At 37.2% G+C, this 17348-nt stretch overlaps 1 protein-coding gene across 7 annotated transcripts in view; it reads right to left on the bottom strand.

The window, feature by feature from the left end:
• Nucleotides 1-17348, bottom strand: part of SIPA1L2 (signal induced proliferation associated 1 like 2) — a 127370-nt gene that overhangs the window by 58693 nt on the left and 51329 nt on the right. For all 7 annotated transcript variants that reach the window (XM_086877804.1, XM_086877805.1, XM_086877808.1 and 4 more), the window contains exons 3-6: nucleotides 13134-14840; nucleotides 6899-7032; nucleotides 5359-5547; nucleotides 309-483 (exon numbers count right to left, since the gene is read on the bottom strand). In XM_086877804.1, the coding sequence (XP_086733930.1) occupies nucleotides 309-483; nucleotides 5359-5547; nucleotides 6899-7032; nucleotides 13134-14598 (1963 nt within the window). In that variant the 5' untranslated portion in view covers nucleotides 14599-14840. The remainder of the gene's footprint in view (nucleotides 1-308; nucleotides 484-5358; nucleotides 5548-6898; nucleotides 7033-13133; nucleotides 14841-17348) is intronic.

The raw sequence follows: 17348 nt of genomic DNA, 5'->3' as shown, positions 1-17348 counted from the left end.
TTTGAAAGAATAAGACATTAAAGTGTACCTGGGGAAATATTACTCATGTGGTATGTAGTATGATTTTAACTAAACGAAAACTAATCAAATGAATTGTTTTGATTTCCAGTTCTACTAATGCCACAGAAAAAGTAAATGACCTTTCAGAAAAGGTTTGACACATGCTCTTGCCATATGCTTCATCTTCCTCATTCACCATATAATCTTACTATTCAAAACCCAAAGTCAAGAGCATGAAAAAACAACACAATTCACAGAAGATCATCTGGATAATTACCCATCTTCCCATAGCTTGAAACATAACTTACTTTTATTATCTAGCTGAGCCCTGTATTTACTGAATCCTTTTAGCCGTACTCTCTGGCCCAGTAGATCAAGGAACTCCTCAAAAGCTGGTCCTGCCATCTCGTTGTTATACATTTCTTCTTCTGTGCTTTGGCCTGATTTGCAGTAAAGGATACCAATCTTATGTTGAAAACTCAGCTGAAATTAAAAATTAAAGAAAAAAGAAAAGAAAAATTTACAGAAGCACAGGAAAGTCAATACTAGAATAATTATTAACAGTTAAAATACAACAGTGTTATAACCCCTGACAGAAGGCATCTGAAAATGAAAAAATTAGTGTTCTGATTTGGGAAATTAAGTCACCACAGAATGAAAAAAAAACTCCAAAAAAACCAACCCAAAACACAAAAGACACAAAAGACATCCTCCAACTCTTGAAAGAAAACTGGATTGGCACTACTCAAACACAGATAAAAGCAGTACAAAGACTTTTCACTTTCTTATCTATAAAAGCACACTCTACTTCATGGTACAGTATGAAAAATTTAATTGGCAATATTTGTATATTGATGTTTTTTCTCAGATTTGAAAGAAGGTAAGTTTCTTGCCCCTCATTTTTACCCTTTAAAGTTTACTGTAGTTCAGCTAAAACAGGCTGTCAGAACAGTAATTTCTGTTATATGCCATCTTCTGCCTTCCTCATAAAAACATGTGCTGTTAAAAACTGTTTGCCATTTTTAAAAGTATACTTAAAACAAGAAATTAGATTGCAGCCAAATAGTTTTGTTAAACAGATTCTCAGTTACGGAACATTAAACAGAGAAATCACATAAAATGTCACTCAAAAATAAAGTACAAAAGCTATAAAACATTAGGTATAAAGAGAGATCATTACTTCTTGAGCAGACTGTTTTCTTCTTAGCTTTTATGCACACTTAAGCTGACAAAGAGGAAACCTCCATGTGGATGGAATAGTCCTATTATTAATTATTTAATTACTATTATTAATAGTCCTGTAGTCTTATTATTCTTAACTGACACCTTCTAGAGCTTCACAAACTGCCAGAAACCATCAGTCACACCCGATTCAGACATTTATCTGTACCCATGACTCAAAGCAACTCTCCAGCTGTGGACCTCTCTTAATCCAACTTCAGGATTAGAGTCCAAAACGCGTGTTCTGCAAAGGCTGGATGTGTTTCTGTTAGAGCAAAGGTGACAACAACAGCCTGTTTCCACTTAGTTGTAAGGAGATCAAGACTTTGTGTAGGGGTGAGCCCTTGTGGAACCTGCTCTGGCAGAACACCAGTGACCAGAGAGCAGCTAGGAGTGAAGGACAGGAATAGGGAATAAGGTTTCACCTGGCCAGCCTAGAACAGAGAAGAGCCAGAAGCTGTAAGTTTGATGTGGAATGGGATGGATGACCATTTGAGATAAAAGGGGATTCTAGGTTGTGGATACACTGTAGGAGCTGCCTGAGTCAGACCAATGAAATCTGGAGCAGGGCAGGGTGAAGATACTGGTTTGCTCCTGTCATTTCCTTTTGGGTGGCGTTAGGTGCTGTCCCCATCCAGAGTGCTTCCTTGATCCCCATTTTAAAGAGAGCTGGTACTGAACAAAAGGTTCCAGACTGCACACTGGTGACTACTTTATTCAACAGAAAGCTAGCATGAACAGTTCATGGAGGAAACTGCAAGGTAACTGGTCATATAAACATCAGATTACAGGAAACAGTGCTCTTGACACAACCCAGCAGAGCCCTTAAATGATGATGACCATACTGTCACCTCTATACCAGCCCTGTGTCAAATAGTTTAACTTAAACCACAGGGGATTTACACTGATTTCCTTACTTCACACTAGAATTGACAGGTAGAGAAGCTAAATGCTAAACTGAGCCACCAAAAAATAGGGACAAGACCTAAGAGTAAACAGGCACATGGGCAAAATATTCGGTCTAATCACACTTTTTCATTCTGTGGATGCCAGTCATTCCTACATTTGTTCATGAGTATCAATAATATTCCAAACAGGAGTGAAGTACATACCTTTCTTAACGAACAACCTAATATCTCACAGTTTAAACACTGAGCTAAGAGCCATTGAAAATGAGGATCTGAGACTAACCAGCCCCAAGACATGAACTAATCCTGGGATTTGACTTTGTGGACAGACAAGCACTGTGAACACCACACAGTTCTGAACAAAGTCAATACTATAAAAAAACCACTGCTAAACAAGCTGCAAGATCATTTGCAGTAATCTGAACCTCCTGCACCTGTGCTAGAACCCTTCACAACTATGGAATTAGAAGACCTGAGTAAAAGAACTTGCAGCCAAGTTCATAGTGGCTGTGCAAAAACAGAGATCAAGGCACATTTAGAATGTCAGTGCCTAAAAGAGCTTTGGCAGGATCCTCTTATGCCATGCATTCAGCTGGCATGAAGAACTATCAGAATATTTAAAACTGATAAAGTTTGCCAGTTTTGAAATGGAACCACATGCTGATTCAAGTCTTTTTAAGTAAGTAATTGCAGACATGGTTCCAATTTCATTATTTCCCAATTCAGAAATTTTACATTTAGTTATATTTTACACTGAGAACAATTTAATAGCATGACACAAAAGGCTTCTAAACCTATTTAGCTACTTGGGTATGTATTGAAGGTCCTTCCTGACTCAAAATGACATGTTCTTGTCAGAATCACTCACTACTTTACCTTGGCACCTTGTCAAATTTTTGCACAGATTTTTTTATCATGTAACAAAAACTTGTTGACTTTCATCATGTGAAGATTTTAGATTCTTTTCTGTCAAGGAACATCAAGAGATTAGATTCACAGTAGCCACAAAATATCACTGCAACCAATCTTAATTTCTTTGGTCTTTTTAAAACTTCATCCTATAGCTTAGAAAGAAGTGAGCACCCTAGAGTGATGTGAGGGTAACCAAAAAGCATATACAATAACCAACCATTAACAGAAATTAGAAAGGGAAAGTAGGGGGAAGTTGGAGAAATCTTAAAAAAACAACAGTAACAGATAAAATGTTGTCTTGTCTGTAAACTGTAAATTTACAGTTTAATTTAATGAAGAGCATCATGTGGCTGAAAAAATTGGGAAAAGGCAGTATCTTTATGCATTCAAACTAGGTCAATCATCCCATTTATATCTAGTTTCTACCATCATTTTTAGAGACAAAATTTACCACATGTTTCCTCCATAATCCACATTAGATTTCACAGAAAAGTTATCAAAAAGGTAGAGAATGAAATCAAAACATCAAAGTAGTCTTCAGTTGGCTACAGAACTATGCAAACATTTGATAGTCCATTAGACAAAATTCATATCACTCTGGTGACAGTACTAATCTTCTAGATCATAATTCATATTTTTAAATTCATGATATTTCTACCAGTCATCACCTTCAGTTGCCAAGCATTACTCTTTTTTGTATTTACTTGATTAATAAACTGAAAGCATTAAGTATCTAAGAGGATTAAAACCAAAAATGGATCTCATGCCAATTCTGTGCACAGCTTTCTGTCTGTGTTCAAGTAATTATCTTGCAATAAGCAGTACATAAGATATATTAATACTACATTTTGTCAGGTGACAGCCCATTTAATAATAGGACTGAATTTCAGAACTGACCACACAATAAAAGCAAGTGCTACATACTGCTTTTTCTCAAACTGAGGAGATGATGACTAAAGAATCACTTTGGTCAGTTCAGTGGACAATCTCCATTTCCAATAGCTGGGAAATACTGTTAGTGAGTTTGGGAAATACTCAGATCAGATCAAACACAGTCATACTCAAGCATTGAGTACTCAGTACTCAATGCCTTGAACATACTGCCCCTCTAAGAGTGAATGTTATTTACTAGGTTAACCCCAACTCACACTGAAGCTCAAACAGCAGAGAGCAAGAGCACCTCAGGAACTCTTAGATTCAGAATTCAGTGCCTCTGATTTCCCTGTATTGTTTTACCAGAAAAACTAACAACAAATGCAGAAGAAAATAACATTCAGCAAAATTAACACCATCCTCAAACACCAATGCAAACAAAAGTACTAAAATTAGCATATAAAAGATTGCTTAACAATCCATCCAAAATAAGCCAGTCCTGTTCCTCTGACTACATGTGCTTTGTTTTGAGCAATTGTTAAAGGCACAAGGAAAGACAGAGGAATTCTGGTAGACACCACCAACGTTAGATGCAATCACTACATCTGAAACTGAGTTAGCAATAAAAAATTAACTACAGCACAATCATAATCAACTGATTCAATCATCGGATTGGACTTCAACAGATAGATACTGACTTTCACCTAGAAAGTAAAATCTTCAGTTTAAATGGACATTTTTTAAAAACCATGATTTAAAAGCCATCATAAGCATATCCTTCACAAAATATTCAGAAACCATAAATTTAAATAATATCTTTGAATGAAGCAGATTCACCTTTACCGAACATAATAAACATCATCATTTTCTCAAAATTTAAGCCATTCAAATATTTTAATGTCATGCAGTTAATTCATTAGTCTCAATCACAATCTCAGTTCTATGACTACAAAAGTATTATATTCTAGTAAGAACACTGCAAGCAGATCATAAAATGGTATTGTAAAAAATAACCATAAATTTTAGATGCAGAGGCTTCAGACACAACATGCTTTTGCCTCCTTACCCACACACGATACTAATAAAGTGTCAGATGTATTTTCATTTGCATTCAACATTTATAAACATTGAAGTGCAAATACAGATTGTGAAAATCCCTTCTTACTGATGTTAAAACTTAATAATCCTTCTCTCACTCAGCCGTCAAAAGACAATCTCCATAGACCAATATTTATTTCCTTCAGCTGAAATGTACTTTAAGAAGAATTTGCTTAGAAAAGCAGACCTCACTTTTTCAGTGAAAATAGAGAAGTTTCTCTAAAACCAAGAAACTCAACGGATTACAGAGCCATGTTAATTAGCACTGTCTGCAAAACATTTAGTAATTTTTTTCTTCTGTTTATCTAAGGAATAGTCTTTAAAAAGAAGGCTATGTGCCACATACCCCTTGTTCATCCAGTTTAAGCAGCTGCTCGGGTACTTTGGGTGAGTTGGAAGCCTGTCTCAGGCACTGGATGCTCAGCTCTGGTATTACATACTCCAGCACCTCTTTGAGAGGCAGACCCCTTGCTGTGCCATGACGAGCAGTGGATGGTATAGCATCTTCTAAAATTGCTCCTCTAAGAGTAGTAAGCTGTAGTAAAGGTAAAACACACAGAACATGTTTAGCTCTAATACTCTAAACCCTAGAGATAAAAACTTCAGGTTTTAGCAAAAGCATGGAAATAAGAAATGGTAAGAAAAACATCCTCAATTTATTTTTTTAACCAGTAAAAAAATTACTAAATTACTTTTAAAGAGTAGACAAGCTTTCACTAAGTGACTAATACATTTTTTTGCTTAAAAAAATTAATGAAATGTGTAACAATTTATTACTATTACTAAGAATATCCCTTTTCTGGGGAGGGGAAAATATTGAAGGCACAAGTAAAATAGAAATATTTAATTCTGCCATACTACCCTAGCAAACACAGTAGTCAAACATGAGGCTGGACATATGACATAAGCTATAGCCAATTGCAACTTTACTTAACCCATTCACCTATTATTTAATCCATGCTGCTCTATCTTCATTTGACTTGACAAAAAGAGAATAATTTATTAGAACTGGGTTGCCTGGATCACCTCTCCACATACACATATATGGATACCCCTTTCTTGGCTATAAAAAAAAACCTAGACTGAAAATAAAAATTATATCTGGTTTAAATCTGTTTGCAAAAGCACAAGAGCCCAGTGATATCAGGAAATCTAGCTAACACTCCTCCATATCCTAATCAAAATAAAAGTTTATAGTCCTAAGGATTCCAAAAATTTACACTTGTTTGCTCCAATATTAACATTGTGTTAATATTAATATAAAATCTAAGGTAGTTGCTGTGATAAAGAAATTATTTAGCAAGAGATATTAAATTGCTTGAAATAGAAGTTATGAGACTTCACACACAACAACCACAAGCAAACTTTTTTTTCAAATAAGACCATTATTTTATGAATATATAAATATTCCTGTGAATCATCCATGTAGAAGTACATAGAAACATGTCACAAAAACATTTCTAAGAAGTATTTTGAAACAAAAGGAAAAAACACAAATCATTATATTAGTTTTCATATTTTACAGCTCCCTTTATACCTACATTTCTTAATTTTTCATTTCTATCCTTAGAAACATAACATCAAGCAGGCTGATCCACACTTGTCTTCAATTGTGTTAACATCTGTTCCCTTTCTTGCTCCTTGCAGTTCTCTTCAGCCAACTTACCTACTTCTGGGTGCTCACTCAAAAAGACAAAAATCTTATGCATAGAGAAAAGGAAAACTTTTTTCAGGAGCAACTGAATTTATCAACACTACAGGAAACATCCTTTCCCATTAAGAGATTTACTTTCAAAGCCAGAAATGTACCCCCAGACAAACAACTAGTATCCTAAGCTCTAAGTCAATTTTTCCATTGCTTTGTGGAATTATGGAATGAACATTACCTCACTTGTCCTGAAAACTATCCGATAGTTGAACTGAGATCCTTCTTTCTCCTTAGCATCCTCAACCTTTTCTCTCCGGATGCTGACTGCTACAGGTCCAAGATTTTCATCTATTCCAAAGTAGTTCTGATGCTCTTTTGCACAGGAATGAATAAAGAGATAAGAGTTAAGTATTAATCTCCTAGAAAATTTTCATCAAATCTCAAAAAAAAATTTCTGCAGCAAGAAAAACAGATTCTTTTTAATTGAACAATAAGGTCTGTGGATGCACCAGCTGGTGATCACAAAAATCACAAATGCTAATTTTGATGAGCAAAATGGTCACTCATATCACATAAATTACTGCAATTGCTGCTACTGTGCAACATTCTTTTTCTAGTAGGAAACTAGTTTGGGGAAATTGTATCTACATATAATCTTGACTAAAAGCTAAGTCTTTCAAAAGATTTATTCTTATTCACAACTTTACACTGAAAGCAGCAACTCAGTCTCAACAAGGGAAAACTGAGTCTAGAAACTCCTCAGTTAAATGATGAATAGTTAAATTCATCCTTGAGGTAGCTGGTCCAGTCTGGGGCAGTACTATCAACTGAAGGAAAGATCACATTAGAGACCATTTAAAGGAGACCATACACACTCAAATCCACGTAACCTAACAGGCTCCTACTTTCCACCTTTGAAAGGTCACAGTGAGTAGTTAAGAGTCACATTTAAAATAAGGAAAGAGGGTCTGAGAAGCCATAGAACAGGCACAATAAATCTTAGTTCCCAGGGAGATTAAGGAACAATTCTCATGGAAGCCATTTCCAGGCACATGAAGGAAAAAAAGATACTTGGAAACAGCCTGCGCAGATTTAAAAGATGCAAATCATGCATGACCAATCCAGTTGCTTTCTGCAGTGATGTGACTGTCTTTATGGATGAGGAAGGAGCAATGCATGTCACCCCCTTGTACTTTAGCAATGCTTTTCACACAGTCTCCCATAGTACATCTGTGCAGCTAAACTGAAAAGACACGGTTTGGACACGCAAATTACAAGGTGGATGGAAACCAGCTGGACAGCTGACCTTAAAGGACTGTGATCAGTAATACAAATTACAATTAGTGGCCAGTTACTAAAATGTTTACCAGAATTTGATAGTGGAAGTGTTATTGTTTAATAGGGTTTTACACTATCTAAATGACGGGATGGAGTGTATCCTCAACAAGATGCTGTCCATGACCAAGCTCTAAAAGAACAGCTCATGAACTGCAAGTTAGGACTGCAGATGGGTGCAACAGATGAAGGGGAATAACCAGCAGGCTTTTTACAAACCAGGAATACATGCACAGGAGAGACATGGAAATGCAAAATCCCTGCAGTTTTAACAAAAGCAGGCAAGGGCAAAGCCACACAAGTAGAGCCCTACTGCTGTAGGGTATCTGTGCTTCACCTCCCACTCTCCCCTTCCCCTCAAGGCAGCTACTGCTGAGCTGTGACAGCTGAGCTGCATGTGAAGCAACTCCTAAACCACTTGAAGTTTTCAACCTGACACTTGAAAACAAACTCTCATTTTGGCAATCCAAGAAAATTGACTGAAAAAGCCTTATGAAGACCAACACAGACATGCACATAGAACAGAACAAGCTCATACAACAGGCTGGGAACCCACTGCCTCAGGAGCCTCTCTGTGGAACAGGGCTGGGGACCCTGTGAGCGCAGGCTGCCCAGCAGCCAGCAGAGAAAGTGGAAAGTAACCACACTCTGGGCAAGAGCATTGCAGCAGCTCAGGAGACCATTTTTCCTTTCTGTTTGGCTCTTTTGAGGCCACATAAGAAGCAGTGTCAGGTTTTGGACAGAGTGAGACAAGGCCAGCAGACAACAATGAAGACAATTTTAGGGCTGGAGAATGTAACAGATGAGGAAAGGGTAAAAGAAATGGGCTTGTGCAGCTGGAGAACAGCAGATTAACTCTAGAAACAACTGCTAGATCCCATGAGCTGATGGGAGGTTGTAGAGAAAGGAGAAACAGACTCTTCTCGAAGATAGAAAGTGAAAGAACAAGATGCTAACACCACTCAATGCAGCCTCTGAGTGGGGGGAATCCAACAAAAACAGGTTTCCCAGAGAGATTGTGAAACCTACATCCTTAGATACTGTAACACAGCTAAATGGAAACAGGTTTTGAGCAACCTATTCAGAACATTTTAAAGGCACTTTAAAGAGAGAGAGTTAGATATGACGGCCTGCTGAAATGGCTTCTAATCCAATGTATGCTATAATCCTATCTTTTAAATAACAATTAATTGTCTAATTCCTCCTTAAAGATTGTCTGGATTAAAAAAAAAAAAAACACCACATTTTGCTAGCATTTTTGAATTAGTCTGATACTTTTTTAAAGTAATGTATTTATAGAAATGTGTAAGGAAGTTTTTTGCTAAATGTCTTTCACTAAGAAGTTATTCGTACTCTCGGAATTAATACAAAAGTATGAAGTCATCTCTACATAAAAGACAGTCTTATTTCTCAAATCAAGCTTAAATTAGGTTTCCAGTAGTCTTTCAAAAATCTATCTATGAAGTATGTAGGTGGTTCCAATCCATCTCCCAGTGGAAGGAAAATGAGCATCAGCACATTACAACTTTTTTTGGAAGGAACACCTGGAATCAGAGGCACAGGCATTAAATTATCTGCTCATGCTCTCCAACTACATTCCTTTCCCAGCCTGAGAATTCTACCTGCAGGGATAATAAGTATCTTATGGACTTCCCAGTGTTAAATTAAAACTTTAATGGGAAATTTTATCAAGTGGAACAGGACTTCACAAAGAAGACAGATAGAGGGGGGGAGAGAGAGAGGGAAGTTCAGAGGTCAAACACTTCCAGTAGCATATAAACTCCCCACAGCTGCATAGTTCAGGCTTTGAGGAAAGGTAAACTCCCTAGTTAGAAGTCTAGAGCTTTCCATTTTTATGTAAATGTAGAAAAGGGTATTACACAGTTAGCAGATTTCCTGGCTTCAGTATCACTGAGCAGAAAAATGCAAGTGTGTGCAGATACCGACTAATTTCATGTACAGCACGAAAGACACAAACCCAAACACACTATTTATATGCATTAAAAATAAAATAGATAAACCAGTTTCAGAAAAGAAAGGCAAGGAAGCTTAAGTAAATTGAATAGCACAGCTACTGATATTCTGAGATCTGGGGAAAACATTTTTAATTCAAACCATCTTTTTTTTTTTTAATTTCAGAAAGTACAAGCTCATTAAGCTCATTTAAATGTGTTTATATGTCTTGGTTTGCAACCTAAGACATTATGTTGGCTTAAAAGAACCAGCTTGGAAGAAAAGAAGAAAGTAAGTGCTATTTCCAGCTGAGATCTAGAGGGATGCTAAGATATTTGTCATTTTTTACTTTTACATTTTGAGGAATTGTTGTCAGCTTTTCTTCTAACACAACAGTCTTAATTGTGCAAAACTGAGTTAATACAAATAGCTTGCTAAGCCTGTACATTTCTTTTAAGACATTTTTTTCAATCCCACATCAGGTAGACACAGTAACATTAAATGGTTGCAAGCATCCCTCAAATAAAAAGCATGGTAATAATAAACAAGTCTCAAGGAACTATGAGGATAATTGTACAAAAGGAAATGGACAAATCAGTGATAATCAAAACAATGAGATAAAATAATATATAGTCTAGCTTTTACAATTCTCAACTGAAAACTGAGAAGATATATTCAATAAACTTAATGTATTTTATATCAGTGGCATTGGATTTGACCTTATCAATAGTTACAAAGCCTATAAATATGCAGTATAAAACTACAACTTATTTCAGAAAACACTGAATCCCAAATCTCATATTTCTTGAAAGGGAATGGAATAATTAGTGCTACACATGCCAGGGTGTTTCTTCCATGCATCTTAAAACAGAAATAAAACTGGTATGCTGATGCCAATTATAAAACTGTGAAAAAAATCAAATATTCAGAAAGATATTTCTTTTTTCATATATATTTTCTTAAAGGCAACAAAGCAGTGATAGTATGTATAAGTAACTACTGTTTGCTAAATTTTTATTTCATCCATCCACAATGAATTTGGTAAAATTAACTTGCACAACTAAATCTAAAAATCAGCTAGGAGAGCTCACTGTCATGGAAGAGCATCAACTAGACCCAGTACGAACATAAATGTCAATTTTTCTTTTCAATACGGAAGTTCAGGCCAGCAGCAAGATGTCTTGGTGCCCTATGCAAAATGTCTGGATTATTTCCTCTATCCACAATAAGTTTTGCTTAGGTGAGCACTGCATTCCATTGGAATAATTAATGTGGTGATTTCTTACGTGCTGTATCCCTTAAGATAGTAGATATCAAAAATTGAGATTTTCGTTTCATCAGCTTGTTTGCCCTGATTTGCTGCATCACAAAACCCATTCAATACAGATTTCTCTCATGTAGCTTCTGTTACAGCTCCATAAAAAGATAATGCCAACAACAGGCCATGGCTTACATACCATTGCAAAGGTGAGAAGGTAAAAATTTATTACTGGTTATTAAATTAATCACATCATATTTACTTTTTAAGAACTCTACCTAGAAAACAATCAGTAACACTTCAAGTTTCCTAGTGTTATACTATATGGAATAAAACTCTGAGAAACTCAGACACTATTTCAGAACAGAAGTTAATAAAAACTCATTACATTCTCATCAATTTTCCAGAAAGGTCATTAGGTTTGTTTATAATATAGTATTTAAAGTGACTTTGAATATGCATGTGCATTTTCTTTTTATAATTTCTCTGACAAGATTTTTCTTCACAGAAGTGTTCTTCACTTCAGCACTTGTAACTCATCCAAGATAAAAGCACTTCACAAACAAGTCCTCTTTCATCTGGCTTAACTCTTGTCTCCCCCTTCCCCATCCTGCCACAACCTTTGTCTACTGACAATTTTCCTTTCATTTTTGTGAATGCCAATGTTTTCTTCTCTCCACCCCTCAAAAAATGTGCCATCCTTTTGTTAAAAGTTTCCCTTCATTCTCTTGCACTGACTCCCTCAACATTTTTTATATAATTTACAACCTGTCTACCTTGAAATCCATTTCGAACCTGTGAATTTACTGCCCATTCCTTGCTTAGCTGTGGGTCTTTTTCTTCCTCTTCCATCACAGATCCAGATTCTTCTCTTCCTTGCCTTTTAAATAGTTTGTTTTACAGCTAAGATGTTCTCAGTGTCTATTGTACTGTGGCCAACACTGTACTGGATCCTCTTCTGAGTCCCTTTTAAAGCGTTACAGGAGGAAGGAGTAACAGTACCATGCTTATTTCCTGATGTTCAAATATAGTTAGAAAGCAGAGAAAGTATAATTTCAAGAAGAACAAGAATAACCAGGCTGTAACAGTATTTTAAAAACAGAAGCAGGCTTTTTTTCTTTTAATAAAAGCAAGAAGATCTAGCTGTAATTCATAATACAGAAAGGACAGAGACAGGTATTTTGGGATTCTCCCGCAAAAGCAGGGATTTCATCCACATTGCAGAAGCCAGTAGTGAATGCAGACTATCAGAGTTGATCACAAAGTGAAAACAGTTTAATCTGAATAATGATTAAAGCCAAGATAATTACTCTGCTGACGAGAGTATCCTGGAACGTTTGCAGACAGAACACATCCTAAAAGAAAGGGGTATAAGGCTAGGAGAAAGGCATAGCATCCTCCTTTAAGCTGAAAAACTGAATAACATCAGAAGCTCTCTACTTAAGCAGTATGTTCATGTGCATACAATATGACAGGCCTCAAAACATACTTCAAGACAGTTGAATCTAGGAGAGAGTCAGAAGCCTCAATAATAAAACTCTCTCTTTTGGAGTCATCTTTTAGGAAATAATTTATTTCCACTCTGAGTTATCAGTATTTCCAATGCATTTAGTGGATGTAAATGGCATTTTTTTCCTCCTGCTGATCAAGAAAGTTTGGGTTGGAGAAGTTAGCTTCTTACATGTTATTTTATATGAGTTTTCATTAAATGACTTCATGAACTCACACAGGTATTGCATAACCATACATAACCCACTGCTTTGCCCCGAGAGAGCGAAAGTAACAGGCTTAATTTCAGTGAAGAGTTTCAGGATTCCCTGGAATACCTAGATCTCTCTATGGAGAAGGAAAACAAAAAAAAACCTTTGCTAAACAACTTAAATCTAATGCATGGATATGTGAGAACAGTTGCATTAGAAAAATTTACCTTTTCCATAGAAGAACTTGCGGTAGTAATATGCTCCAAGATCGATGTGCTCTATGATGTAACGCTTCACTTTCTCTCTGTGAATGGACTGGTTTTCTCTTGGTACTTCCAGTACTGAAACACCAGCATTTGTGCAATGGGAACTCAGAGAGGACTCAAAAGAACAACTTTCACCTGAAGAAAAAGATGCTGAATTTGCCCTAGAAAGTGCAATCCGTCTATCTCCTTCCCCACCAGTTTCATTCCTGAAGTAAGGGCAACTCAGTACTAAATCATTGCTTTTCCCATCGCCCTCATCAGCATCTAAATTCTCTTTTGAATTGAGGTCCTCTTTGCTTCCCAAGGGGGATTCACAGTTTCCAGTCTGGCCCGCTGGCATCTGAGTTTGTGACGCAGCTGAAGCCCCAGTGGTGATATTTTTCCTTTTTCCTACATTGACTCTGGTAGCCATTGCTTCATTTATGTTAAACAAAACGCTCTGGACATCATAATGTGCAAAACATTTCTGACAGTTCCAAGAACGAACATTTCTCTCAAGTCTATCATCCAGGTCTGATGAAAACTTAAAAGTCTCGTGCTCGCTTTTAACTGTTCGCAGTTTTCTAAAGAGAGATGTTTCTACTGCTTCTGATTTCAGTCTCCTCTTGAAAGATTTCTCCCTGTCTCGACCAATAAGTAGGGCACTATCCATATAATCCAACCCAGAAATCCTGACAAACTCTCCCCTGGAAATCTGTGCAGCAGCATGTAGACTCGGAGAAACCGTAGGATCACAGTGGAAAAACTCAGAAAATCCAAAAGGAGCAAGGGTTTTATGTTCAAAATTTTCCACTCTGTATCCTCTCAGCATCGCAAAAAAATTTTCTCCAGACAAGCCTTGTCTATCAATTGAAGAAGTACTGCCATATTCTCTGTGAAGAGCTGCTCCAGTATTTGGGTTAACAGCATTTTGGTCTAACACATCTTCAGCATCAATATCACTTATTGTCACATCACTGTTGCTTCTCTGCCTTATGGGATGAAGTCCCCTTTGAGGTGAATGAACAAAAAGATCTCCAATTGAATATTTTCCCTCTGTAAATTCCAGTTCTAGCTCTTCTTGCTGTTCATCACTTTGGTCATTTTGTCCATTTGGAAGTACTGAGCCAACACCTTCGTAACTGGCTGGAGGTCTGTTTTCCCAAGCAGCTTTACTCAGCTCCTTAGAGCAATCCTTTTTAGGAGGCCATTCAGATACCCTTGCTCGAACACCCATTTTAGGCACGGCTGGTGTACCATTTGTTTGATTATTTTCAGCTTTGCTAGAGGCATTTGAAGAAACAGGAGGACCCATGCTACCGTTCAAGGCTTTAAGTTTTCTAGCGAAATAATCATCAGATTGCATGCTTCTTGAAGACTCCCTGAACTTGGAGGAAGTTCTGCTAACCTTGTGCTTATCTTCTTGTAAAGACCTTTGATCGCTCATGTCCAGTCAGTGGGAGGGGAACCACTACTATTGCATAAATTTACTGTTACATTTGTTATTACATCGTCTTTTATGGGCTAATAAACTGCAATATAAAAATATTGTTACAGCCTTCCCACAGGTGCAGGCAGGGACCTCAGTGTACCATTTTCGCACAATTTCTGTCAGGAGAGCAATCTCAAAACGTTTCTTTCAGTTCAGATGCATTCAGTTCAGTATTAATCCAGACAAATTTCTTAAATCTGTTCATAAGGGGAAAAAAAAAAAAAAGAAAAAAGAAGAGTGTTAAAATGTTTATAGCCAATAACAGTAAGTTTCCACTTGTTTGTTGCTTGTATATACATAATGCCCCATGAAACTGGATACATCTAAAGTGACTTGTTTTGCATCATTTTGTATCCATGGACTCCTTAAAACCCAGCAAATGTAGTAATTCCAATTTTTCATGTGATTCCACAGGATGTGAGCAGCTCAAACCTGCATCTCTCCTGGGCTCCCCAGCACGTGCACAAGCAGAATAGCCACAGACAATTCTCTCTGCGTTCCCTGCAATGCTGACTGCAACTCAGACATCTACTCCTTGTCTGATCACTGGGGTTTGTTTACATATCATCTAAGACACCTTTTTCCCAAGGGTTCCTGAAAATGGTTAATGCACACAGGAGTGTTGGGGCAAGGTTGGTAGAAAATGCAAGTAAAATACGTGGAGCAGATAGGACCTTCTACAGAGAGATGTGTTTTGCCCCATTTAAAAGAACATTTTAACGATAAGTAATTGTGCCACTGTGATTAATTCAGCAAATTAATGTATTTTGTTTCCTTCCCCTTCTCTCTTCCCAAAGGGAGGTTTACTTACATTCCTTTCTTTGGAGTGCAAACCATTATTTAGCTGTGTAAAACAGTTACAGTTGTTTCTGATATGTTTTATTCCTCTGGTTGGAAATCCAGACTGTTAAGCCAGTTATTTTGATAAAGAACATGCCCTTTTCTTCCATAAATAAGAGAAGATAGTAGCTCTATTGATAAGCCTCAACTTGATTACAAAATTGGAACTGTTAGAATATAAAAATACTCTTCAATAGTCTTAAGAATGACCATGACTCATGCTGTGAAGATTCATTTGCAGGCAGAGTCCCCATCCATTAATCTCTTGCATAAAAGCGGATTAAAACAAGAGACAAGATGGAATGCTGTGTACTTCTTCAGATTTTATTCCTTGAACAAAAAATGATCTTTTGGGATGCTACAAATAAGGGCAATATGCATTTACCAGAGACTAAAAAGAAGTCAGGTTAAATTAGCTTGGAATATGAATTCTCCCTTGATTTCAATGAAGAGATGAGGTAGTAAGAGGAGTTCAGAAGATGAATGTATTTCTCCTACATTCAATGTATTAAAAATTCCTTGGAGGATGGGGAGGAAGGATGAGACAAGGGCCAAGGGAATAATATAAATTTAAATGTGATGCTTTATTTTTTTCTGCTTGTCAGAAATCAACAGAAATTGTGTTTGATATAGCAAATTTTAGAAGACTTCTGCAGTAATGAGGTAACAAACACAAGTTATACTTCAGCACTCCCATAATGGCTATGGTTTGTCTGCGACCAGCAGTAGAAATTGCTGACAATTCCAATAACAATGTATCCCTGAAGCTTACTTGCACTCCAAACAAATTCCTTAATGGCCAATGAAGACAATTAAATGAGTTCCTTACAGAAGTCCAAAAGATTATTTAAACAACTGACATATTCAGAGAAATAGCACTTGAAATGTGATAAGTAGGATTTTTAAACACTGACTTATGAAAACACTACACAAAAAGAAAAATATTGGTCAAAGAATCATAGAATGGTTTGGGTTGCAACGGAACTTGAAGATCATCAACTCCCCTGGCATGTACAGGGACACCTTCCACTAGACTAGGCTGCTCAGAGCCACATCCAACCTGGCCTTGAATGCTTCCAGGGAGGGGGGATCCACAGCTTCCCTGGACAACCTGTTCCAGTGCCTCACCAACCTCATAAAGAAGAATTTCTTCCCAATATCTAATCTCTTTCAATTTAAGACAGTTAATCCTCATCCAGTCACTGTGTGACTTTCCCTTTCCAGCTCTCTTTGTAGGTCCCTTCTAGCTACTGGGAGGCCAGAGTTAGGTTTCCTTGGAGCCATCTCTTTTCCAGGATGAACAACCCCAACTCTCTCAGGCTTTCCTCAAAGGAGATGATCCACTCCCCTAATCATCTTCATGGCCTCCTCTGGACCCACTCCAACAGGTCCATGTCCTTCCTGTGCTGGATGCACAGAGCTGGATGCAGGGTTCCAGCTGGGGTCTCACCAGAGCAGAGCAGAGGGGCAGAATCCCCTCCCTCCTCTGCTGCCCACGCTGCTTTGGATACAGCCCGAGGATGTGTTTGGCTTTCTGAGCTGCAAGGACACATTGCTGGGTCATGTCCAGCTTTTCCTTCACCAATAACCCAAAGACTTCTTTGCAGGACTGCTCTCAGATATGTCAACATGCTCAACATTTTTGGAGTACAAGTAATACTGCAAAGATGAAAAAGAAGAAAGTTCTTTGTGCATTAACATGAACAGCTGATAGCTTTTTAATCATCTCTTAGACTGTTCTTTATACAATCATAGAGGTGGAAGAAGCCTTTGCTAAATAAAAACTCTGAAGGAAAACTAAACTATCCCAGAAACATCTTTTCTGTTTCTGCCATAATATAGAAGAGTGAGAACACAGTAAGTTT

The sequence above is a fragment of the Cyanistes caeruleus genome, chromosome 2 (assembly GCF_971803275.1).
Source record: "Cyanistes caeruleus chromosome 2, bCyaCae1.hap1.1, whole genome shotgun sequence".
Lineage (NCBI taxonomy): Eukaryota > Metazoa > Chordata > Aves > Passeriformes > Paridae > Cyanistes > Cyanistes caeruleus.
The sequence above is the reverse complement of the archived record's forward strand: the minus strand, read 5'-3'. Positions and strand labels throughout refer to the sequence as shown.